This window comes from Bacillus rossius, chromosome 16 (genome assembly GCF_032445375.1).
Source record: "Bacillus rossius redtenbacheri isolate Brsri chromosome 16, Brsri_v3, whole genome shotgun sequence".
Lineage (NCBI taxonomy): Eukaryota > Metazoa > Arthropoda > Insecta > Phasmatodea > Bacillidae > Bacillus > Bacillus rossius.
This window is the reverse complement of record NC_086343.1, coordinates 27,687,827-27,713,830: the sequence shown is the minus strand read 5'-3', so window position 1 is coordinate 27,713,830 and position 26,004 is coordinate 27,687,827. Positions and strand designations below refer to the sequence as shown.

At 41.0% G+C, this 26,004-nt stretch overlaps 1 protein-coding gene across 2 annotated transcripts in view; it reads left to right on the top strand.

Moving 5' to 3' along the window:
- The window catches only part of LOC134540049 (uncharacterized), a 212,193-nt gene that overhangs the window by 51,013 nt on the left and 135,176 nt on the right, over positions 1 to 26,004 (top strand). For both annotated transcript variants that reach the window (XM_063382494.1, XM_063382493.1), the window contains 3 exons: positions 4,776 to 4,938; positions 6,785 to 7,010; positions 7,704 to 7,920. In XM_063382494.1, the coding sequence (XP_063238564.1) occupies positions 4,776 to 4,938; positions 6,785 to 7,010; positions 7,704 to 7,920 (606 nt within the window). The remainder of the gene's footprint in view (positions 1 to 4,775; positions 4,939 to 6,784; positions 7,011 to 7,703; positions 7,921 to 26,004) is intronic.

The following is a 26,004-nucleotide window of genomic DNA, read 5'->3' as shown; positions in this document are numbered from 1 at the left end:
ATATGACTGTCGTTCGCCGTTAATAAATACTTTAAAAGTTTAAGTTATTATGAAACAATTTGTTTATTAGTCACACAGCAGTTTCTGCTGAAAAATCACTAATACCTCGAATTTTATTGAATAGAAAAATTTAGCAGGGCCGTAAATATATTTATTTTACTGCATAGTTACTTTTCCATCTGCATTCAAACGTGTTTTTATCTAATTTTTTTTTACGCTGTGAAGGGACGAGGACAAGATAATTGCTTGAGCTGTCAAAATAAACATCGCTGATGGCAAGGGCGGGCACGCATCCCGTCGGTCTGTCGCTGTGATTATCTACTCCAAAAACATGTCACAGCATTTCAAAATAGCATTGTTCTTATATCTTTCGTTTATAGCCGAATGTTTTCTTCCTGATCCACACAAGTTCCTTCGCCACGTTTTGAACGAAAATAACCACCAGCTGGCTAGCATAGCCGAACTCGCGTGACGCAAATTATCTTAGCGGGAGTATTTATCGGAACCCATTGTTCAGGGTATGCGAGTCCGAGGTGTAAAATGAATTTAAAAAAGTTGTCTGTTTTACTTCATAGACTATTTGAATATCAAATATATGCGAACAATGGTGATTTTTTATGTATTTGGATATATTTGGGGGGGGGGGGGGGAATTGTCCCGAATTCTCTATTGCGACCATTCCGTTTATAAGTCCGTTTTTCCTGGAACCGTGAGGGGTCGCATCAGCGGGATTCTACGTATTTGCAGATCACTTATACTCACGTAAGGTTAAAGTATCATTTAACCCAAAAAATTCCATTGACAAACACCTAAATTGGGCTAAGCATGTGGCATCGGCAGCCGAAAAAAAAGAAAATTTTTAGTTGCAAACATCTATAGCAACGTGTCTGTTTTGTGTAACTGTTTTCGATTTAATTGGCAGTTATTATGCATATGTCTATTCCTAGTATACATGGATTGTTTATTAAATATGTAAACTATTATATTCAATAACTGCACAATTTAGTCAACATTTGAAATACCGGTAAAATTTTCATTGCATACCGAAAATACAGACTTTAAACCACCGCTTTTCTAATTTGAAAGTACCGCTTTTTGCATACTGAAAACACCGAAATTTTCTAGGCCCTACCAATTAGTTACGGGCTGAAAAGTTCTTCTCTACCATCAATTTTAATTATAAGTAGAGGTACTCAAATTTCGTTAATGATGAAATCGCGAAATTTTACTAACGATTTTGGAAATACATTCTAACCACTTACAAATGTGTTTCCAAACGCCTATTTTGATTTTACAGCATTTCGTTTTCACGAAATAACTGGTGATGCCGCGAAATTCATTACTATTCGCGATATTCTTGTTTCACGAAATATCCGCGAAGTGTCAGAATTTTAACGCGATACGAATATTAAGTTTCACAATATTACTTTTACCGCAAAACATATTCGTTTAGTAAACAAAAACATAGTAAGCCATTTTTATTATAAGATGTGCCATAGATAAGTTGAAGCATAATAAATAAAATACCAAACACTCGGCCTGAAAGCGGCAACCATTTATCAGCGTTCCTAGCAGGATGTGGATGAAGTTAGCCGTTTGGCCATTTTTCGTTTCCGTTGCAGAGATACTTATCTCTGTTCCGTTGTTGTATTGTTTGTAAATAATAACAGAGAGGTTATGGGATTTTAACGTCGCAATACGCCGGTCATGTGAAATGACCAAATGAAGTTTGAAAAGATCCTACGTTCCATGTAAATGGGAGTCAAAAGGCAAGTGACACTCGAGGATAATATTGTTCTCCATAAACGAGCAAAGGAAATAAAAGTCAAATTTGCAAGCTATACAGTCCGTGCATTTGTTTCTGCAAATATTCCCCTAGAGAAGCTAGATCACCCAGCTATGAGGGAATGGTTAATTGAATACATGAAAGGTAAGTCAAGGAAATGTGTTACGGTTCTAACGTCCTAATAAACACAATTTGATGGGAATGAGGCCGGAAAATGTGTAGTAAAACAAAATTATAGTAAATTTAAAAAAAACTTTTGAGCCTGAAATTTTACATGTACTGTAATCATTGTAATTGACTAATTTTTTTATGGAACCCTTTCTTACATGTTTACCAAACTATTTGGCCAAAGTGGCCAATTCTCCTCACAGGAAAAAATTAATTCTATAAAGTTTTGTGCAGGAACATATCATAGGCCTATTTAATACTCAAAATGTTTAAATACATAAACACAGTCTGTAAAATTCTAGACACTATTTGTGATGTAAAATTTAAGTAGGTAATGTGTATATAATCTACTAGATAACATTTCAACTTCTGTAAGGCTTACGCAGGAATCTAGTGATTGCTGTATCATGTATCATGTACAGCTTTGTGTGTGTATCATGAAATTATATAATTAGTAGAACAAATACACTCATTTAACAAAAAAAAAAGAAATATACCGAAATATACCACCGAAATACTTTTTTTTTTAACCGAAATATAGCACCGAAATCCTATAGTTTATTTACCGAAATGAGGCAGTTTTATTTACCATTTTTCATGGGCTCTAATTATAAGCCAAAAAGTTTGCATCTTAAATGTTAACCACCATAGCCACCTGACATAAACCCGGCCTGAAATTTGGACAGTATTTTGATCTAAGGTGACCTTCAGTGTGAATACATATGTCATCTGAAAAAGAAGTCTGATAAAAAAAAATTGTTTTCAAGCATAATACATATTATTACTAATTATTTTACAGATTATACACATTAATTCAGATGTATTATTTAAAAAATTATTTTACATTTTATAATTTTTTTAATATTCAATAATCATTAACTTTAGTTCAAATAGAAGATTATTTAATATGATCACAATGTAAAATTATTGCACTGTTTTAATTTTTAAGGCAAATTCAGTTTTGTACCAAATAGGAAGTATTCAAAACATTAAACATAAACTTTCTACCAGTACACCAATAACTTACACTTTTCTCTGTTTGAGGGTACGATGGGATTGAAAAATTATGCCATGAGCATAAGAATTTTGCTAGCGGGAATGTTTTAAGGGGGTTACACTGTGTTTAAAAGATGATTGGTCGGAGTAGTTCTCCTTATCAATGGCAGTCCTGTGAGCGTTGCAATGAGGGTGATAGACCTCCTCACCATAACCCTCCTCCCAAAAAAGAATAAAGCAATAGCAAAAAAAAAATCTTCCTTGGGCTACACATGACCATTGAAGTCAGTATTATTAGTTTTGTAAAAGTGCATTATTTTACATTTGGTATTTCCACTGCTTAAATTTACTTCTCTTGTCTTGACATCAGAAATGTGATTTTTTCTTCTTCAAATTGTTGGACTCTGTCTTAACTGCCAGTTACAGTGAAACCGCATAAAACCTTATTAATACCAAACTCTGATTAATAGAAAGTATTTTCACAGTTCCTAGAAGTTACATAGGATTACTAGGTAATTTTTGTAATGCCAAAGTATGGTTATTATGTAATACAAAGTATTTGTTGCAAGGGTAAATAATTACCTACATGTAGTAAGGAATGGTCTATACAAGTATCCCAAATTAATATAAAGAAATATTTTGAAATGATACTGATGCTATTTATTGCTTTGGTTCATTGTAGGTTGGAGAAAAATCTTTGAAATTTTATTCTTCCAAAAATGATGTTAGTATGTCTATTTTTATGTAATTTCTTAACCTTTGCTTTATTCTTCTGTCTTCAATCTTTTTAAGTGTGATAGAGCAAAAGAAAATATTTTTTTTAACTACAGATATATTCATCCTAAAGTTATACTTTACAGTTCCTAAAAAGAGGTAATTTCGGTGCGGTATAAAGTTGTTTGCAGTTGTTATTAACTTGATTTGAATTTGGTTTTAAATTATACAAACATTATGATAAAATGTTGTAATAGTTTTGGTTGTTACAAACTGGCAAAATTATTGTTCCTTCTGGTTTTGTTTTATTGAGGTTTCACTGTCTTCCGTACCATTTGAAACCTTTTAACCTCATCCGTGTTCCTTCGTCCTGGTTGGGCTGAAATTCGGAGCTATGTCCGTCACTGCTGGACTGCTGCTATCAGTAGCGTAGCCAGGATTTGTGTATTGGGGGGGGGGGGGGGGGGTTAAGAAGCATGGTCCTTCCCCGGAAAAATTTGGATTTTAAGGTGTAAAATAGTGCTATTTCAGCAGTTTTCGGTACTTAACTTTAAATATTGTAATGGTAAAAATATTATTTTTTTTAATAAAAAAATTGTTTGAGTTTTGAAGTAAGAAATTTATTAAAGATATTTTAATCAATCCAAGTGCCTAGTCCACGTCCACTCAAAATCATGAATCATGCTCGAAGCTCGACAATACAAAAAAAAAAAGGAATAAAATTGGTTGGGTTTCGGCAGAACACTGGCCTATTCCTGGAAATAATTAGCTTTAGCTTTGAAGAGTCACCCAGTCACCGCCTGCTTATAATTACCGCGCTGGTTGAATACAGTAGGTGTGAGATATTTGAAAACTTGGGACCCGTCGCGGCGTCACAACCTCATAGCTTCTGCTCGCGACAGGGGTAGGGGAAGGGCAGGAGAATCGGTAGGGCTCGATTTCTCTTCCCCCTCCAGTGCAGTGGCCGGTGATAGCAGTGAGACACCCAGGCTTTTAGCTAACCTGCTTTAAGATAAGAAAAAAAATGGTGGCTAAGAAGGGGAGGGGGGGTTAGAACCCCTAACCCCCCCCCCGGCTACGCCCCTGGCTGCTATGTCCGCGGCTGTGTCAGGCACGCAGTACAAGTCGTCGGCGCACGTGGAGTGGAGCCCCCAGGACGCCGTCCACACGGAGACCACGGTGCTGTTCGAGAGGGAGGACGCGATACTGCTGCAGGTCAGCTCTCACGTGCGGACGCCCTTCGAGCACTGGAAGTCCGCCAAGGTCGCCGGAGGGTAATGTCACCTGCGCTTAATGTGAAGCTTAGATTATTACTGGAGTCCCTATATCTCTATCTCGAGTGACGACATCAGTTTGGTTTCAATCTGATAGCCCCTGGAAAAACCTTTGTGGATATGGTGATGAAAGAAAACATCCAAATTTACAAGTGATTTTCATTTAACTGGGAAATAAATTTTTGGAAACAGAATCATTTATATGAGGCTGTAATTGTGTTTTAGAAATAAAACCATTTAAAAAAAAAAATTAGTCCCAGCATTGAATTCTATTGAGTTTACAAAAAAATATACATATTGTTAAGTTAAGCACAGAACTTCCCCCTTATTCTTTTCTTTTCTTCCAACCTGGTCATTATTTTAATATTTTGTACGTTTCATACTCACAAATCACCTTGTCCTTGCTATAGAACTCCTGGTCATTTTATTGTAAGTTTCATACTCACAAATCACCTTGTGCTTGAATGCTATAGAACACTTATCTTACTATAAAACCTTTGTACAGTACAGTTATTGAGGTGGAATTACTCTTGCGTTCATGTTATTCCAAATACATGAATGGCAAATTGCTGAACTATCTGTGGTCTGATACAGAGACACTGTTGTCTGACTCCAGTGCTGCTCTTATGCCACTTGACCTGTATGACTGGTAACAAACTTCTTTAAAACCTGTAAGAGCAGCAAATAATGTAGTGTCCTCAGGCCAGTGGTTGCCTGTTGGTAGGTAAATTGCATTTTATATTCTCCCAGGCTTAAACACTCTGCACTCTGTATTGCTGTCTCATTTCTCATTTGATAAAAAAGAAAAGAAAAGAAAAAGATCATGTTAATTCTTACTGCAAAGGCCTGGTGAAAAGTGTTTTAAGTACCAATGGCAAAATAGGTTTGTTTGACATTCGAGGACAAATTATTTGTAAGTGTAACAGAAAAATTAACACAAAGTTGTCACAATCCAGACCTCCGACTAGCTCCAAATTGTGCACATACGTAACAACACTTGAAGGATTAGGTGGGTTCGAAAATACTGTTCAAATTTTGTATAAAAACGTTGCTCTAAATGATTCATGATGAAAATAAAGTCTCTTGAGAACAATTACTGATTTTAACTGGTTTAATTATTCTTGACCGAAAATTCACACTAAAACAGTGGCAGTCATTTTCTGACCACAACACTGGTTCTGATTATTCACAAAGCAAAGGTTCGTCGTTTCAAGAAAACAATTTACTTTAAATGGTACCGAAATGTCTGAAGAGAAGAAAACTAAGATTTATCATACAAACTCATGGTACAAGCCAAGGAACAGCGACTAAGAACAAATTTTAAAGTCTCGTTGCGGGCTTAACACCCACTACTACAGTCAACGAAATCTAAATAAAAAGTCCAAAAATGTTTATAAATCAGCGCTGCCCAGACCACATCTGTGAAATTAACTTCAACTCATTACATTTTTATTTATTTTCGAGCCATCCCTCGACCACGACCCTTCAGTACCTTGACCACACAGAAACTACTGACCGACCTGACTGTCTCCGTCCACGTAGGAGGGAGGTGGTCACATGTTCCCCACAACTAATCACATATAAGCTTATGGCACACTTTCAAAAATCACCCATTCAAAGCACAAGTTACATGACATGAAAAAAAACTCTGCATACATATAATTAGGGGTTTGCCTTCTCATGTCTTTCCGATTCTGATACATTTGTCCTGGAGTTCCCACGCTTGGCACGGAACTACTGTTTCTGTCCCTCTCACATTTTTTAATGTTAATGATTAATGCAATCCTCGTTATTGTGAAATTATGGTTCTCTTCAATTTTGTATTGTTGTGGTCTGACTGTTCCAGGTTTCTGTACAAGGGCGACAGGGTCCGTGCGAACGGCACCATGGAGTGGCAGGAGGACCAGCGCATCTCTGCGGGCGTTTCCGGGGAGTACTCCCGGTCCGAGACGGACTTCCGGGCGGAGTTCAACACGTCCGTCACCAGCTCCATTCCCCAGGTGACGCCCATGTCCTTCAGCTTCTTCCACAAGCAGGACGCGGACCACGTCGACACCAACTTGTACATGCAGGTGAGCCTTCTCCCCCCAACCTTCTGTAACTTGTGCCTTCCTCAGTAAGACTTCTACATTACAGATCTTGGGACGAAACTTGGCTTAGGTAGAAACGTTTGCATTTAAGACAGTAGTAGCTGATGGAGTCTCTTGCAGAGGTAGACTTCACCTCTAACAGTCTGAAATTTACTGTGTTTTGTCGCATAATAGTCGCACGCGCATAATTGTCGCACCGTTATTTTAGGACATCAAAATTTGCAGAAAATAAATTTCCAGCACAAATGTCGCATGATTATTTAGATTCTGAGCGCTCTGTGTAGGTTTTTTTTCCCGTATAAAACAATGTATTTTAAAGTTGAAATCTAATATTCATTTGGATGTTCCCGCTTACTTATTTAAGTAACAGAGATACAACGTTGTCTGATGAGAGTAAATTTTCTTTTAAAGATGTTTTAAAACGTTATAACCTTTATCTTTTCGTCTACGTTGCAGCTGTGTACCACTTATAAAAATGTAGCCAGCGCCAGTAGCGAGACAATGACGTGTGCTATTCCGTTATTGGATATGCCACTGGGTTTCAATGTATAGCCAAGAGCCGTGTATTTCAGTACTCAGACAGAATATAACTGATGTTAAGTTCTTTGTTTCTGAGCGTAGCATGTTTCAGAAGACGAGTTTCTGATGCGTCTGCGTGGGGTTTTGTGACTGTAGTACAAGTCGGAGCACACCTTTGGGGCGCGCAGCACGTGGGAGATGGCGCGCGAGCAGACGTGCACGAACGTGTCAGGGGCGGTGCTCCTGCTGACGCCGTACGCCGGCTACAGGCGGGGCAGCATGGTGTGTGCCCTGGTGGTCACAGAGGACTGGGACATGAGCGCCGGGGCGGACGTCAACATCGACAGGAGGAAGTACACGCTGTCTGCGGAAGGTACAGGTCCGCGAGCGCTCGCCCGTCCGCCCAGTGGCGGATCCAGGATTTTGGTTTGGGAGGGGCTTGACCCAGCTGAGGCTAGGCTTTATCAAGGCAAACACTTAAACAATAGTGGACCCAGATGCTTTTGGAGGGGGCTTGAGCCCCTTAGCCCCCCCTCTGGATCCGCTACTGCGTCCGCCCGACTTGCTATCAATATCTAGGGACAAGATTATATGGTTTTATTTTTTAGGCTAATTTTGTTTTAAAAAATAGGAGGTTTCAGTGTTATTGTTGTAAACAGTCAACCGTTTACAGGTTGATTTCATTATCTCATGTTTATTGTAAATTAATTATTATATTTAAATATGTATTTGTATTATAAGTTGTACCAGCAATCACACTAATATGGATAGCTAAGGCCAGCCAGTATGTTTAGTCTTTGGAAATCGCAGCAGTTTAATAATTTATTGTCTTCATTTAATTATTCTTTGGACGCCTATTGCTTTTTCTGCAAGCTTTACATGAGTTAAACACAGGTTTAATTACCGTACATTGGATTTTACTACAACTGCTGAGTATTTCTTCCTGCTAGTTGCGAGCTCGCTGGTTGCTACAACAATTCCTGGGAAGTTGAGGTTGAAAAAGGAGGAATAGAGAAGGATTCTAGGACGCCATGTTCGAGAGAAGACGTTTCCCTTGCGATGTGTTGCCAAAAACCTGGTGCCCGCAAAGGAAACAAGAAGATCGAGTCCGCTACGATAGTTAGATACTACAGTATAAACGGAGTATTCAGATAGGAGAATTCTGAGTTCATCTACCTCAGAATACAGGGTATACGCCTTCACACGACATACGAGGCGTTTCGCGAGTGCTTCCAGCATCGCGACTTCTACATCTGATTCCTGCCATCTCGTGGTGAGAACTTTCCTTGTACCAATTTTTCAGGACCATTTTGATGTCGCCGATCCAGTCAATGAGTCGTAGCCTACGGCAGTCGTAGTGGATTAGAACTCTATTGCAGCGTCCCTTTCTACAAGTTCCTGCGACCATACACCGATCTACCCAGCAGTCCTGAATGGCCGAAGAACCTGCCCTACCACAACTTGAGCTAGTCGGTACCGGTAGTTGCAAACCTTGATAATTCAGTAATGACGGTGTGGTATCGAAACTGGACCCAAATCTATTCATGTCTGGCTATCTGTATTTGGTAGGTTATTTAAAAGCTGGTCCAACTTTAGGATAATCTATTCAGATCAATAATTTTCAGTTTAAGGGTTGTACATATCTATGTGTTGAAATTATATCAATTATAGTATTACAATACAATTAATACCATTTGATATTGTTTTAATTATTAAACGTTATCAGTTTTGTTATTAATCGTACACGAGTACAGCCAACCACCATACTTTGCCAGCCATTTAACATACATTATCTTTAACATACACTACACCGTACTATCATCTGTAATTACTCAAGGTTAAGTAACTGTGACGTGTTAACTGTGTCAAACGCAGTTGTAATAGTCATAGACAGAGACACACGTTCGCGCCACAGAAAAACTGTCGACCAACAGTGGGGCCCGACAACGAGGGATCGTCGGTCGCAGGATTCCCAACTGCCCTGAAAGTGCTTTGTGTAGATTGTTGTTGCTAGTACGTCCACCGCTACAACAAGATGTCCGCCGATGAAGGTAATTACTTTCTGAGACGTACACGAACCGGCATTGACAAGGAGGACACAATTACAAATCAGCCTGTAAATACAGAAACTGATATAAATAGTGAGAACGAGGTTCGCGCCATAGAGGAAGCTGAAACCTCTGCTTCCGCGGCCGTGACAGGAGGTAACCACACTAACGCAATTACCATGGAGGATTTGATGCGTGCCGTAAATACAATTACCGAACAGTCCCGTCAGCAGTCTCGACAGCAGGCAGAGCAGGCTCGACAGCAGGCAGAGCAGCAGGCAGAGCAGGCTCGACAGCAGGCAGAGCAGCAGGCAGAGCAGGCGCGACAGCAGGCAGAGAATATTAAGTTACTATCCGAGGAATTAAGTAGGCAGTCGGTACAAACGAAACAATTATCAGAGGAAGTAAGTAAACAGTCGGTACAAGCGAAACAATTATCCGAGGAGCTTTTTCGAAATATATCAGAAGAACTCACTAGGGTACAAACTGAACAAGCCAAAATGCAGTCCGAATTGGTAGAACTAGTCGAACTTAAAATAACTGACATAACTCAACAACTAGTTACGCAAGTAAGAGTTACACAAGGAGAATTAAACGATATTCGTGAGTCAGTAGCAGGAAAATTTGCCGAACTAGATTCACAAATCACAGAATTGCAACAAAAAGTCGAAGCTGCCGAATCCACATCGATCGAAACCGCAAAAATAACTGCGGAAACACAAATTAATAATTACGCACACATCGTAGACGAGCAATTTGCACAGATAAATAGAAATTTGCGACAGCACGAGGCTGCTACTTCCGACGACTTTAAAACCGTGTCACGGAAAATTAATTATTTGGAAAGCTGTGTACAACGCATCTCGTTGCACGAAACAGGTGTACCAACTGACATCGAGTCTGCGGCCGAGCCATCGCCCGTAGAACGACACACGATTGTGACGTCACGTCCGGACACGCCAACGCACAACACGCATCACGTGATCGCCAGCACATCCCCAGACCAACCAATCGTGGTAATGGATGCTGCCACAGCACTAAATCACCCGTCAAGACACTGGCTCGAGGAGATGCCTGTTTTTTCCGCTAAATCAGTAGAAAATCCTCAGAAGTTTTTGAAGGCGTTCACAGAATATGCGGTGCGTTTTAAACTGACTGATTCGGAAAAATTACGTTGTCTAAAAACATGTCTCAAAAGCACAGCTTTCTATTGGTGGGAAGTTCACCAATCCTCCGTCAACTCATTCGCCCAGTTTAGCGAATTATTCTTACAACAATACTGGAGCATGAAAATCCAGGGAAACCTGCGTGCGCAGCTACACGGGGAAAAATATGACGTTAGAAGAAATAAATCGTTAGAAGCACATATCAGTGATATGTTCGAGCGTACACGGTACCTCGACATCAGTATGAGCGATGATGAGTTTATTGCCATGATTTTGGGTCAACTCCCGATGCGTTACCAACTGCATCTGACAGGGCGTAACTTTGATGGCATCTCCGATTTTCGTGAGCAGCTCCTAGCCTATGACCGACTAGATCGTCAGAACCACAACACCAACTTGCGCGACGAAACAGAGCGGACACAAAATACTAAACAACCACCCATTTATCAGCCGTGGAATCAAAAACGTAATGATAACTCATACGATAATAAAAATCGTAAATCACCACAGATGAACACGCTTATTTGTCGCAACAACAAGGCGGAACATAGACAAAATAGCTGGTACCAAGGCCAGGGCAGCGACAATTCATACCATAGAGGATGGAGGTATAAGAAGTTCGGTCGATCAAAATACAACCAGTCTTGGGGGAACAGCTGTAACCAAAAATATTCGGAAAGGGAAAAACATGATGGTAATTCCACGCCTAGGAAAGAGTGGGGCGGCGGCAAACAAGCAAGTACTAATTCCTCCTCGCCTAGACGGCCACTCTGGTCGCCGCGCTACAGGGAAGAGCGACATGCTCCGAGGCATTCCGACTATCATCACGATGACTCTGCGCCAGCATATTATGAAGGTCAGCAAAGTGACAAGTCGACTTATCAGAATAGCCCACGCGATCGACAGCCACCCAAAGAAAAATCTACTAACAGACCACAAATCAACCTACTGCAAAGTGACACCACTTGTAATGGTGCTATACAATTTCCCCAGTCATCATTCCATAACAACCAAGCGTCATCATCATCATCGCAGTATAATGGGTATTTCCAGAGACAGGAACCTATTAATCCTGTCACATACTATGCTACTCCGCAAGGCATAGAGGCCTTTCCGACTAAATCGCCACAGAACACTGTGACGTTTAGCGCCACCCATGCATCTAATCCATTAAACTAGGAGTGATCGGTGATAGTGAGCCCCGAACGCCGATCGAAGACAGTAAACCGGGGTTAATCCTAGTCGCAACTGAAAAGAAAAAAAATCTGTATACCATTTCAATGCGTGAAAACGAACGGGATTTCTTGTCACACGAAGATGAGTGGGTAGTTAAAAAACATGAAGCTATCTGCCCAGAACTAAATTTGCGTATTTGTGGAATTTGCACACCAGTTTTACTAGACAGTGGAGCTGAGATTAGCTGTGTCAGCAAAAATTTGATTTCTGAAATTGAGAAAACTGATTTCAAATTACCTATTTTACCCGTTCCGAGTCTAAAAATACTAGGTGTAACTTCACGAGCCAGTCCGGTGATAAATAAACAAACAGTTTTAACCATAGATGGGTTTGGTCGGACTAAGACAGCCAATGTATTGATCGTTCGAGGCTTAGCGAAACCAGTAATACTGGGAACCGACTTTCTGACTAAGTATGGTATAACACTGGATTTTGGGGGATGGTTAGTGACTTGCAAGGATGGTACTGTGACTAACCCACCTGCTAAATGGCAAGTATCCGACAAATTAGTTGGTCTACTGCAACAGGAAATGCGTCTACATCAGATTTGTAGTAGTAGCACTAGTGATTCTTTAATAGCTACAACTGAAGATTTATTACAAGCAGTTTCGGAGGTAAAAACCATCTTACCCAATCAAAAGCAGGAGTTGTTTAACCTACTCGTACACCATAGAGTAGTATTTTCCGATAAACCTGGCAGAAACAACCGCTATGAGGCTAAGATCATTGTGAAACCAGGAGAACCGTTTCATAGGAAATCTTATCCTATACCTGCTAAATTTCTGCACGAAGCCGAAGAATATTTGAAGTTAATGTTAGATTGGGATGTCATACAGCGAGAAGCAAGTCCGTTCGCAAATCCAATGGTTTGTGTGAGAAAAAAAGATGGTAGCGTACGATTATGTTTGGACGCGCGTGAAGTCAATAAGATAACTGTGAAAGATCGTGAGAGTCCCCAGAATACGTGTGACATCTTAAGACTTTATCAAGGGGTAAAGTATTTAACCACCCTTGATCTCTCTGCAGGATATTGGCAAATACCACTCAGAGCTGATTCACAGCAGTACACCGCCTTTCTGTTTAAGAATCATCAGTTTGTATTCAAAGTCATGCCTTTTGGACTTTGCAACGCCGTGGCAGAATTCACTAGATGTCTGGACGCTACGTTAGGACCAGAGTGTAGTGGCTTCGCACGCTCTTACGTAGACAATATTTTAATAACTTCCAGTACATTCACGGAACACATGCAGCATTTGAACATAGTAATTTCAAAACTAAGATCCGCTGGAATGACTGTGAAGTTGCGCAAGTCGTTATTTTGTAGGGAAGAATTACCTTTTCTTGGTCACTTACTTACACCGACCGGTATTCGAACTGCACCAGACAAACTCAGTGCAATAACGAACTTTCCCACACCGAGCAATATAAAACAGCTAAGAGCATTCCTCGGAGTTGTAGGTTTTTACCGAAATTATTCTGATCAAGTGGCTAGAGTGGCATTACCCCTTTTCGAACTGCTAAAGAAAAACAAACAGTGGTATTGGACGGATACAGAACATGCAGCTTTTACTTCTCTGAAGCAATTGTTTGTCACAGAGCGAGTTATCCGTCATCCGATACAAGGTAAAACATTTCTGTTGTACACAGATGCATCAGCTTATGCGTTGGGTGTTATCTAGCACAATGCGATGTAGACGACATCGAGAAAACGGTAGCGATGGCTAGCAGAACTATGAATGCGGCAGAAAGAAATTATACTGTGACAGAGAAGGAAGCGTTAGCTATTGTCTGGGCGCTACAGAAGTTTAGAGATTTACTCCTTGGCGAGCGTATCAAACTAATGACAGACCACCAGGCACTAACGTGTTTGAAGACGGGCAAGACATTCGGTAGTAGACTCACGCGCTGGTGTTTGCTCATACAAGAGTATGATATCGATATTCACCATGTGAAAGGCCAAGATAACCTTGTCGCAGATTATCTGAGTCGTGCTCCCGACATGTTGAATACATCGCCAGGTCACGTTAAGAACAACAAGCAATTTCTCATTGCTACGGCAGTAACAGGTGCCATTGAGAAGAACACCAATCTACAGGAAATGTTTAACAGCCTTGCATCAGATCAGAAGCATGATGATTTTTGTATCATCGTTAGAAAGAAATTAATCGAACTACCACCACTTCACAAAATTCATTTATTGTACAGTACTTCTGACGAAGACATCTTGTACCGAAATAATAAGCCTAAGTCACCTATGGAGGACCAGTGGAAACCAGTCATACCCCGTAGTATGCAGAATAACATGATTCAAGAACTTCACGAATCACTAGGACACATAGGGTCAAGTAAATTGTACGAAGCTTTGAGAAGACAAGTATATTTTATTAACATGGAGAAAGCTATTAGAAAAGTCGTATCTAGCTGCGACTTATGTCAAAAGTCGAAACACTCGACTGCGAGTATGGAAGGAATTTTCCAAGCTATCTTACCGGAGAAGCCTCTGCAACTAGTGTCAATCGATCTATTCGGACCGTTGCCCACATCGAAAGCGGGGGTAAAACATGTAATTGTCATTATGGACATCTTCTCTAAATACACGAAGCTATATGCTATCGTGCACGCTAAATCTGAAATTGTCTTAGCAAAAATGAAACTATTCATTTCAACTGTTGGGAAACCAGATCGCATTTTGTCTGACCAAGGATCTCAGTTCACAAGTAATACTTGGCAGCAAGGTATACACAAACTAGGTATTATACCTACCACCACTTCTATACGTCACCCACAAAGCAACCCTGTGGAACGACAGATGAGGAACCTAGGTAACATGCTCAGAGCCTACTGTCACAATGCTCAGCAAAGTTGGCTAACTTATATTCCATTTGTTGAATGTATACTCAACCACACAATACACAGTTCGACGGGATTAACCCCACATGAAATCCTAACGGCTCAACGTTCGGAGGCCATACCCGCATCCATGATACCGACTATACGACGAAACACACACGACGAAGAACCGAGAGAATTGAGTGCCGAGTCAAGAGCACAGATAGAAGAATTAGTTCGAGCTAGGTTACATTTAGCCGCGGAGAAACGTCTCAAACACCAAAGAAAGAAGAGAATTACAAAATTAAATATAGGCGACCTCGTATTACGAAGGACCAACCCTATCAGTAAGTTATGGGAGAACGTAACAAAGAAGTTATTCCTCTTGTACGAAGGACCATATGTTGAGTGCGAGCAAATCAACGAGAATTGCTATCAACTCAGGGAGAAAGACAGCGAGAGAATCGTGGGTCGATTCAATTTGACGCAGCTGCGGTTGTATAAGCATCTCGAAAATTAAGGACGTCAGTACGCAAATGATTTTTGAGTATTTGAATATGCCGAGCATCCAGTAGACAGTACTTACATCAGTAACATTGTTTGGCATAATTTTAACGAGTCGTACTCTACCTTGAAGATTAGATTAATATGATGTCGCAACGCTAAAACGATTCCGCATACTGCAGCTAACTATTTTATTGTTCACGGGAGGTGATACCTGTGAATTATGTAAGTGCGCAGAGCACGTATCGACGATTTGAGTCCACTGAGCTGGAGCGCCAGTGTAGACATTGTGATTGTGTCAATATATATATATTGTGTCACAACCATGCTGTGTGGTGGTGTGATTTGCTTCATTTTAGAATGGAGTTATGAATATTCTTAGCCGATGCGCAAGCTTGAGCGATGCCACATGTTTTAAAATGAATTTAGAATTTTTTTTGAAAAATTTAAATTTTTCGCCATTTTCTGCTATTAGTCTACGTCTTGGAAGCGCCGGAGCTACGAAGAGAAATCATCCGAGCTACTTGGAAGAATTGGTCCTGAGATGTTTTACGTCGAAAGAAGTAGCTGTTGTTTGACTCATCGAGGCACGTCATTGTTACAATCCTTGAGATTAAGGCTGATACAGTATTACACTATCTGCAGTTGACTCATGATAACACATATGCTCTAACATCTGTTGTCCTTCAACGTCGCCATCCTTATATACTTACTTCGATTTTCTTTTCTTGGCACATAAAGTTCTAACATATAGGTATAATTCTAAGTCTATCTGTATTCACACCAATCCCTTGACATACACATTTATCAGAAGTTGTCTGAAATATATTACCTTACATCATTAACACACATTGCTAGCACACATAATGCTGTTTAACAATTTTTCATTAATGGTGCACACTTGATTCAACGTTAGGTTGTATCCACTTGTGATTAGTTATATTAGGGATACAGATTAGCCAGTAACCTAAGCCAGTACATTGAATAAGAGAAACTGAATGACACTTTAAGTGGTGAAGTGATTCTTCGAGTAACGGTACAGCGATGAGTGACATTAGACACCCGAACAACGAAGATTCGAAAGTGAAACGACACTCCATCGTAGATTCATATATTGCTGTATGAACTCGAACACAAGAAGATATTTTTTTTTTGAAGCCCTAATGACTTCGTTCAACGCGAATATGTTTCTTCATACTTGTTCAAGTTAATGTATATGTATACTCACTATTTAACTCAAGATTTCAATCAGTCCAAAAAGACATTGAACGTTTCGAATAAGAGAATCGACTGATCATTGTAATTGAGTGTATGAAATGTTTGTTAGTTCTATTATTTCTTCTATTGTACATAATATGTCAAATCTTAACGTCATGCATAATTTTCAGGCATAATTCAGTGTTTTATGTACGTATGTGATTTGTATTATGTCTTGTTGGAGTGATATTAATTTATAGTATTTCTATCACGTGCATTATGAGTATCACATGGACTTGGAAAGACTTTGTTACACGACAACACTGTGATTGCACGAGAGGGATACCATTTTGTTAGTGTTATTTGTTATTAAGTTAAAAGCTCATTATGATAATTAAGGATTAATTAGTCATAACAACCTTTTGGGGGGGCTCTGTAAACAGTCAACCGTTTACAGGTTGATTTCATTATCTCATGTTTATTGTAAATTAATTATTATATTTAAATATGTATTTGTATTATAAGTTGTACCAGCAATCACACTAATATGGATAGCTAAGGCCAGCCAGTATGTTTAGTCTTTGGAAATCGCAGCAGTTTAATAATTTATTGTCTTCATTTAATTATTCTTTGGACGCCTATTGCTTTTTCTGCAAGCTTTACATGAGTTAAACACAGGTTTAATTACCGTACATTGGATTTTACTACAACTGCTGAGTATTTCTTCCTGCTAGTTGCGAGCTCGCTGGTTGCTACAACAATTCCTGGGAAGTTGAGGTTGAAAAAGGAGGAATAGAGAAGGATTCTAGGACGCCATGTTCGAGAGAAGACGTTTCCCTTGCGATGTGTTGCCAAAAACCTGGTGCCCGCAAAGGAAACAAGAAGATCGAGTCCGCTACGATAGTTAGATACTACAGTATAAACGGAGTATTCAGATAGGAGAATTCTGAGTTCATCTACCTCAGAATACAGGGTATACGCCTTCACACGACATACGAGGCGTTTCGCGAGTGCTTCCAGCATCGCGACTTCTACATCTGATTCCTGCCATCTCGTGGTGAGAACTTTCCTTGTACCAATTTTTCAGGACCATTTTGATGTCGCCGATCCAGTCAATGAGTCGTAGCCTACGGCAGTCGTAGTGGATTAGAACTCTATTGCAGCGTCCCTTTCTACAAGTTCCTGCGACCATACACCGATCTACCCAGCAGTCCTGAATGGCCGAAGAACCTGCCCTACCACAACTTGAGCTAGTCGGTACCGGTAGTTGCAAACCTTGATAATTCAGTAATGACGGTGTGGTATCGAAACTGGACCCAAATCTATTCATGTCTGGCTATCTGTATTTGGTAGGTTATTTAAAAGCTGGTCCAACTTTAGGATAATCTATTCAGATCAATAATTTTCAGTTTAAGGGTTGTACATATCTATGTGTTGAAATTATATCAATTATAGTATTACAATACAATTAATACCATTTGATATTGTTTTAATTATTAAACGTTATCAGTTTTGTTATTAATCGTACACGAGTACAGCCAACCACCATACTTTGCCAGCCATTTAACATACATTATCTTTAACATACACTACACCGTACTATCATCTGTAATTACTCAAGGTTAAGTAACTGTGACGTGTTAACTGTGTCAAACGCAGTTGTAATAGTCATAGACAGAGACACACGTTCGCGCCACAGAAAAACTGTCGACCAACAGTGGGGCCCGACAACGAGGGATCGTCGGTCGCAGGATTCCCAACTGCCCTGAAAGTGCTTTGTGTAGATTGTTGTTGCTAGTACGTCCACCGCTACAACAAGATGTCCGCCGATGAAGGTAATTACTTTCTGAGACGTACACGAACCGGCATTGACAAGGAGGACACAATTACAAATCAGCCTGTAAATACAGAAACTGATATAAATAGTGAGAACGAGGTTCGCGCCATAGAGGAAGCTGAAACCTCTGCTTCCGCGGCCGTGACAGGAGGTAACCACACTAACGCAATTACCATGGAGGATTTGATGCGTGCCGTAAATACAATTACCGAACAGTCCCGTCAGCAGTCTCGACAGCAGGCAGAGCAGGCTCGACAGCAGGCAGAGCAGCAGGCAGAGCAGGCTCGACAGCAGGCAGAGCAGCAGGCAGAGCAGGCGCGACAGCAGGCAGAGAATATTAAGTTACTATCCGAGGAATTAAGTAGGCAGTCGGTACAAACGAAACAATTATCAGAGGAAGTAAGTAAACAGTCGGTACAAGCGAAACAATTATCCGAGGAGCTTTCCCGGAATATATCAGAAGAACTCACTAGGGTACAAACTGAACAAGCCAAAATGCAGTCCGAATTGGTAGAACTAGTCGAACTTAAAATAACTGACATAACTCAACAACTAGTTACGCAAGTAAGAGTTACACAAGGAGAATTAAACGATATTCGTGAGTCAGTAGCAGGATGCGACCCCCCTCTGATGCGTCCATTCCGTTTATACGACCGTTTTTTGAGAAACTGTGAAAAATTTGAGCAGAGAAATTAAAAAATTTGAGTAAAATCGGCTGAAAAACAAGTCTGTTACACTTTGTTGGGCCCTGTGTGTTCACGTTTATCTTGTTGAGTGCTGTACTGTAAGCAGGCAGGCAGGCAGACAAAAGAAGGCTAAAAATAGATACCACCCCTCTAGACTGTCCACGCTAGCCAATACCGGTAAACTGCGCTCAGCACCTGATAGCATCTATGCGCGCGTATATTGCCGTTCCGGTCCCGTGCCTTTGTCTTGCGACTGGTTAGTGTGATCTTGCTCACTTGTAGATATGCTACTCTCGCTTGTTGATTCGGATTTCTCTTGGTTTTTATTAGTGATTGTTGATGACTTATTAAGCTTTGTTTCTTGGACGCCGATTTGGTTACACTAATGGTTTGTTTTTGTGAATACTAATTGTTGTCACACGCATTTGTTTTTGGATTTTAATTTGGTAACATTGTTGGCTTGATTCTATGAACGATCGTTGACGACACACGCAGTTTTACACGGATTTTGATTTGCTTACAATTTTGGCCTGATTTTGCAAAGCATTGTTGACGATTGTGACTCGTTTTTTTATTTACACGGACTCGTGGATTTAAGCAGACGACGTATTAGGGAGACCTGCCAGCCAATATATTTGTGGGAGGGGGGGAGACAGAGACAAAAGAGAGCGAGCCCTACATCAAGCGGAAGTGGTCAAGGTCGTGCCAGCCTCACGCACGCACACGCGCGCGCACGCACGGCACATGCTCACTGCTCTGAGTCACAAAGTAGTGTTCAAAGCCGACCGAGATTGCCCGAGCCTGCCCGATCATGCCTAACTGACACGCAGGCCTAGTGCCTAAACAACTTACTGCCTGCCCAAGTCGGCAAACATATTTACTTTGCTAAGTTCCATCCTCAGCCAGTGAATAAAATACAAGTGTCTTTGTCGCCAGACAGTGGCGACTGGCGAGTAGATGCGTGCGCAGCCAGCAGCTCCGCTCTCCTTCCCCTCACCCGTCCACACCCCCTCCCCACTATACTACCCTACGTCTCGCATTCCTGCACGTCAGCCGGACGGACCAGAGCGATAAGCGCCGCCAGACCACCCGTTATCACGGGGCGCAACCTTTCAAACGCCACACTAATATTGCCCGCAAGAGACATAATAAACCTTTAATAAAAAGTTATCATTTCAACACTAAATCGTCTGTTTTTTTCTATACAAAGATGGCGAAAATGGACACGCTGCACTGTGTTGAAATTTTTTTTTCTCGGCAATGGGAGGATCAATATTGCTTTCTAGGGTATCTTTTTTTCGGGAGACATCATGCTATTTAAATACTGTACTGTAATATGAATTTAAAAAGTTGTCTTTTTTACACCATAGACTATTTGAATATGAAATCTAAGCGAACAAAGACGATTTTTTATGTATTTGGATATATTTGGTTGGGTGTCCTTGGGGGGGGGGGGGGGGTAGGGGGGAATTGGCCCGAATTCTCTATTGCGACCATTCCGTTTATAAGTCAGTTTTTCCGAAAACCGTGAGGGGTCTCATCAGCGGGATTCTACTGTATTTTTTTTTTCAAACTTGTTGGTAAATATATTAGCGGTACAAATTTCAAGCTAAATAAATTACATACATATTGAGAATTCACTGCATTAAAATATTAGTTTTTTTATGATTTAAGTTAATTTTTGGTTATAAATGCTTATTAATTTCATTATTTTAGTTTCATTTCGGTATTACAGTATAATCCCGCCGATGCGACCCCCCTCTGATGCGTCCATTCCGTTTATACAACCGTTTTTTGAGAAACAGTGAAAAATTTGAGCATAGTAAGTCGAAAATTTGAGTAAAATCGGCTGAAAAACAAGTCTGTTACACTTTGTTGGGCGCTGTGTGTTCACGTTTATCTTGGCGAGCGCTGTACTGTAAGCAGGCAGGCATACAAAAGACGGCTAAAAATAGATACCACCCCTCTAGACTGTCCACGCGGCAGTGTCTAGCCGAGCTCGGCGCATCCACTATCGCACGAAAAGCAGTCTCAGCTGTCATGTTATCTTACCCGCCCGCACGAAAAGCCACTGTGGCAGCTTCTGCGAGAGCATAAGAAACTCGTCCGGCCAGGCTGGCGGCAGCGGCGGCTTGACGTCATTACGTGACGTGACGCTTACCTCTCCCATTCCCCTGCTAATTCCTCAAGGCTCATCCCTCCCAGAGCCACAAACCATGTAAAAACAACCCCCCCCCCCCCCCTTTTCCAACTAACATTTCTACACATCCCCTCCCTTATTTCAACCTTCTGCGTGAGAAACTGTCAGGATCCTCCTCCCCTCCCACACCGCGTGCGGCAACATTCCAACGTGTTTTTGTTTCTTTTTTTTATGCTGTGAAGGGACGTGGAAAAGATAATTGCTTGAGCTGTCAAAATAAACATCGCTGACGGCAAGGGTGGAAGCGCATCCCGGTCTGTCGCTGTGATTATCTACTCTAAAAACATGTCACAGCATTTCAGGATAGCATTGTTCTTATATCTTTCGCTTATAGCCGAATGTTTTCTACCTGATCTACACAAGCTCCTTCGCCACGTTTTGAACGAAAATAACCACCAGCCCGCTAGCATAGCCGAACTCGCGTGACGCAAATTCACTTTATAATTGGCCCAAATTCTCTATTGCGACCATTCCGTTTATAAGTCAGTTTTTCCGGAATCCGTGAGGGGTCGCATCAGCGGGATTCTACTGTATATATATATATATATATATATATATATATATATTCATTTACTTGCATTTCAGTCTTATATGGTGTATGGAAACACTTTTTGATGTTATGTTGGTTTTATTGCAATTTACCATATCATGTTGTGTACATCAATATCCCATGAAAGGGAATGAGGCACCTTCAGATTGAATTCTTATCTTTTCCTATAACTCAAGTTTAAGTTTAGATTTGAGATATAAAATGTAACATAATTGGTAGGGATAGAATTTTTTTTTTTAATGTCAATATCCGTTTTTTTTAATACAGTAGATTTTCTGTTATTGTTTTATTTTGATACATTGTTTTTATTTATAAAAAATAGTGTATTTTTAATCAAATATGAAGCAAATAATATTTTTTAGTACCTATTTTACAAAACAAAAAGTCTTATTTGACAGAATCTGATGCACTTACACAATAAAATCATTAGTAATAAGCATCTCTAGAACAGAATTATTCAAAAAAATAACAAAATATTTCAGCAAATATTTGTGTGTTTGAAAAATATGCCAATTTTGTTAATGCAAAAACATATTACTAAGAAGAGACACAACATCAAACAAAGTAATATGTACTTAGTTTTTTAAACCATTTAATTCATACATTTTAGTTAAAAATTCATGCTAAATAATTTACACTGAATTTATTTACTGTAGTAAAAGATAAAAATTTTGTAATTTGAATTAAGTTTTATCAAATTGCTGGTTGATATACAGCAAAAACCCCTATTTACACTTTTCAGAGGGAACAAAGAAAAATGTGTAGATTGTGGGAAAATGTAAATTGAGAGAAAACTCTAAAACTCATCTAATACATAGGTTCTTCGTGTATTCCTTCTTCAGCAACTACTTACCCTTAACTTGTGCCGGAAATTAGGCATTTCGTCACTTTTTTAATTTATTCTATAATTTTAAATTTTTTTTTGGGGTTTCCATTTTTTTAATTGTCTGGTGGTTAATGGGGGTGATTTACTTTTTGTTAGGCCGGTGTACGCCACCGATTTAAACTTGGTGCCAGTGGACCGAAGCCCCTTCCCAGGGGGCCAATCTGATATTTTGCTGTCTAATGTGGACATGGTCAGCCCGGTTGAAATTTCTCTCGCCTGCAGTCACGCCCCGAGTTTGTAATTTTAATTCCCTGCATGACCAAAACTGCTTTGAGCAGCTCCTGGGCTGCAAGCTGCTACCTTGTAGAGGCCTGCTGAGAAAAGCATGTCTCGTCACGAAGCAGTCTCCAGTGGAGCTGCGTTCCCACCTTAGTGGCTATTTCTGCCCCCCCTTCCTCTCTCTCCTCCTCACTTTAGTTCTGAGAAATTAAGCTAAGAGCAGTGACCGGACGGGACGATGACCTGATGCAAAAACCTTCTCCCGGGTCCGACAGACACATCCCTGACATCTAGCGGCAAAAAAAGTAACCGCGGGCCTGGTCGCCAGCGTGCAGAGCTTACCCTCATGACACCTGGTGGCAAGTCTGCTCACCACCTCAAGTAGTTCCCCCTTACGCCGCTAGAAGGCAGCGTCGCGGTGCCATAAGGCACTATGCTTTCCTCTCGCGGCCCGGAGAAGTCGATTGTTCTTTGTTTTCGTTTCGGTCCGGTAGAGAGCGCGCATGTCGTGTTGTTGCCACGACCGCCTCGGACTCCTTCGGAAATTTTCGGCTTAGAACCGAACCTACCCCCTCCTTTGACCCGGGGCCTTACCGCCCGATTTAATTAGGGGTTTTGGCCGATTGCGGGGCACTCAGCCCTCTGACCTCGGCTACTGACCTCGTCTCACCTACGTCCTCTGCGCTAAGAGGCTTTTTGCGGGAACGGTGATTTTCGCGTGCACGAGAATGTAGTCAGTTTGCTTAAGGGATGTGATCCCGTTTGTACAGTAGCCAGGCAGAGGTAGTTTTTAGAAAAGTCATGCGTAGTTAAATTTTTATTTCTTCTTATTTAATTCTAAAAATTCCAGTTTCGTCCGCGCATCCTGATTTCTCGGTCCGCGGCATCCTGATGGCGCGAGACACCTAGTGAGCTCCGAACTCTACACCCTGGTTGGTGAGTAATTTTTTTTCTTTTCCCCCCCCCCTTTCCCGTTTGTTGGCCTTTTGCGCCGACGGTATAGGACTGTCTGGAAGCAAGTCTAATTCGTTTTGAATTTGATTTGGGTTTCAGACAGGGTCGAAGTGCTGGAGAGAGAAATCGCTCCCAGCTCGTGGTCCTGCACCTCCACTGCGGGTCACGTTAGAAGAGAGGTTTCCGCGACCCGACGTTATTTTTTGAAGACCCGGGTGGTAATGTGAAATCAACATCCCCCCCCCCCCCCACTTTCTAGCTACGAACTACATAAATCAAATGAATAGCCTACCAGCGAACAGTGCTTTCCTCAAGAATATGTAGAATCAACAAAACTAATCAGCGATGTAATTGTTGGGACATTCAAATTTGGTGCAATTTTTAAATTTTAATTATGTAATAATTTTTGCTAAGGTGTAACATGTACTGTTTTAATTACTCCTGGGGCGCCCCCTTTTAACTTTGTTATTTACTAAGAATTTTATTGTCAGGTTTGAATAATACGAACACAAAATTCCTTAATAATAAAACAGGGAACCTATAGACCAAGCTACTTGTGTAGTGTTAATTTATTTATGATATACCTTGTTCCCTTAAAAGATCCACCAGCTCCCCAGTTGCTTGTGTCAGGGAGTTCCAAATTATCTTGTTCTCCACCTCGTGCCACCTCTGGTCAATAACTTAATTGTCTCATTTTTCTTACCCAGCAGTTTCCACGGCTCTTTTTTTAATTAATTTAAAATAATTCAACTTTGAGGCACGAGGGGCGTAACAATTGGTAGCAGAGCATGGTTTGGTCTATAGGCATACCCAAATCGAGTAGGCATACCTAAAAAAAAATAAAAAAAAAAATAATAAAAAAATAAAATATATATATATATAAAAAAAAAATTAATTAAATTTTGTGATAGCAAGTTTGTAATAATAACATTGTGAACTGATCGCTGGTACACCCGGTAGTTATATTGCTTTTCTATTTTAAAGTTATGATTGAGTTTTAAAGGCCCGTGTGGACTTAGTCTGCGCGCGGCGCAAGAAGTCGCGGCGTGCGGTCCGCTAGCAGGCCGGCAGCGAGACGTGTCTTATCTCTCGCCTCAGCTGGCGTCCCCCCCCCCCCTCCCCATCACCCCGCTTGAGCCAGCGACACGCCCGTTATCTGAGGGCGACGACACGGCCCTGTTCCTCCCGCACACCCCTCTCCCTTGTCCATCGTGGGAGACGACCTTGCGAGCGGCAGGTCAATCCCCTTGTGGACATATACAGGTGGTGCAGGTCAACCTGACAGGGGACGTTCGCGCAGTTGTCTGAGTAGTACGGCGACTCTTTACGCAAATAAGTTTGGGCACATACCCCCCCACCTTGAAAGTGTGACTTACTCCCCGCGCATTGGGGTTAGTTGGTAGTTTATATTAATATAGGAAGCCTTAGGAGGTATTTAAAATTAAGATAGTTGTTAAGAGAGGAGTATTTATGGTGTACGTCTGAATCGTACATGTGTGTTAAATTTTTGTTTTAATTAGCAGTAATTTACGTCCGAGCAGTATGTTTAAGCCGGAGTTATTGCTGTCAGATGAGCTGACCTATGAGTTACAGCTACGCAATTTGCCCTCCAGTGGCAATGTCCAAGTCCTCAGGAAGAGGCTCAGGGCCGCCCTTCATGATGGTGTGCCCACTAGTGTAGCGAATTTGGATTTAGATGTAACTGAAGAATTCAACCTTGCTTGCGCCAAGTTTTATGATATATCGGCTTTCGTAAGCTATCTAGATGTGGAGGAAAATTTACCCAATGTCGAGCGACATATAGTCAGGCTAAAACATGTTACCCGACGTTTGCAAAACCTGAAACAGCTTTCGGCAGACCTTCTCCATGGAATTTATATAAAAGAGGTAGAACGATGTTTGCAACAGACGGCAGGTTTCCATTCAAAATTGGCGGCGAGAGCAACCGTTTTGGAAGACACACGACGCAGTCAGCATTATGTGGCTGGGGCACAGGCTTTAGGCATCGATTGTCCCGCCTTCCCGGAAGGGGACGCTCCTAGCTTGCCCCTGGGAGTAGAGCAACCCGACACGCGACAATCAGAAGTACGGGCGACGGTAAACAGACAGGAGACGGAAACGAGCAGATTACCAGACGCAGCCCCT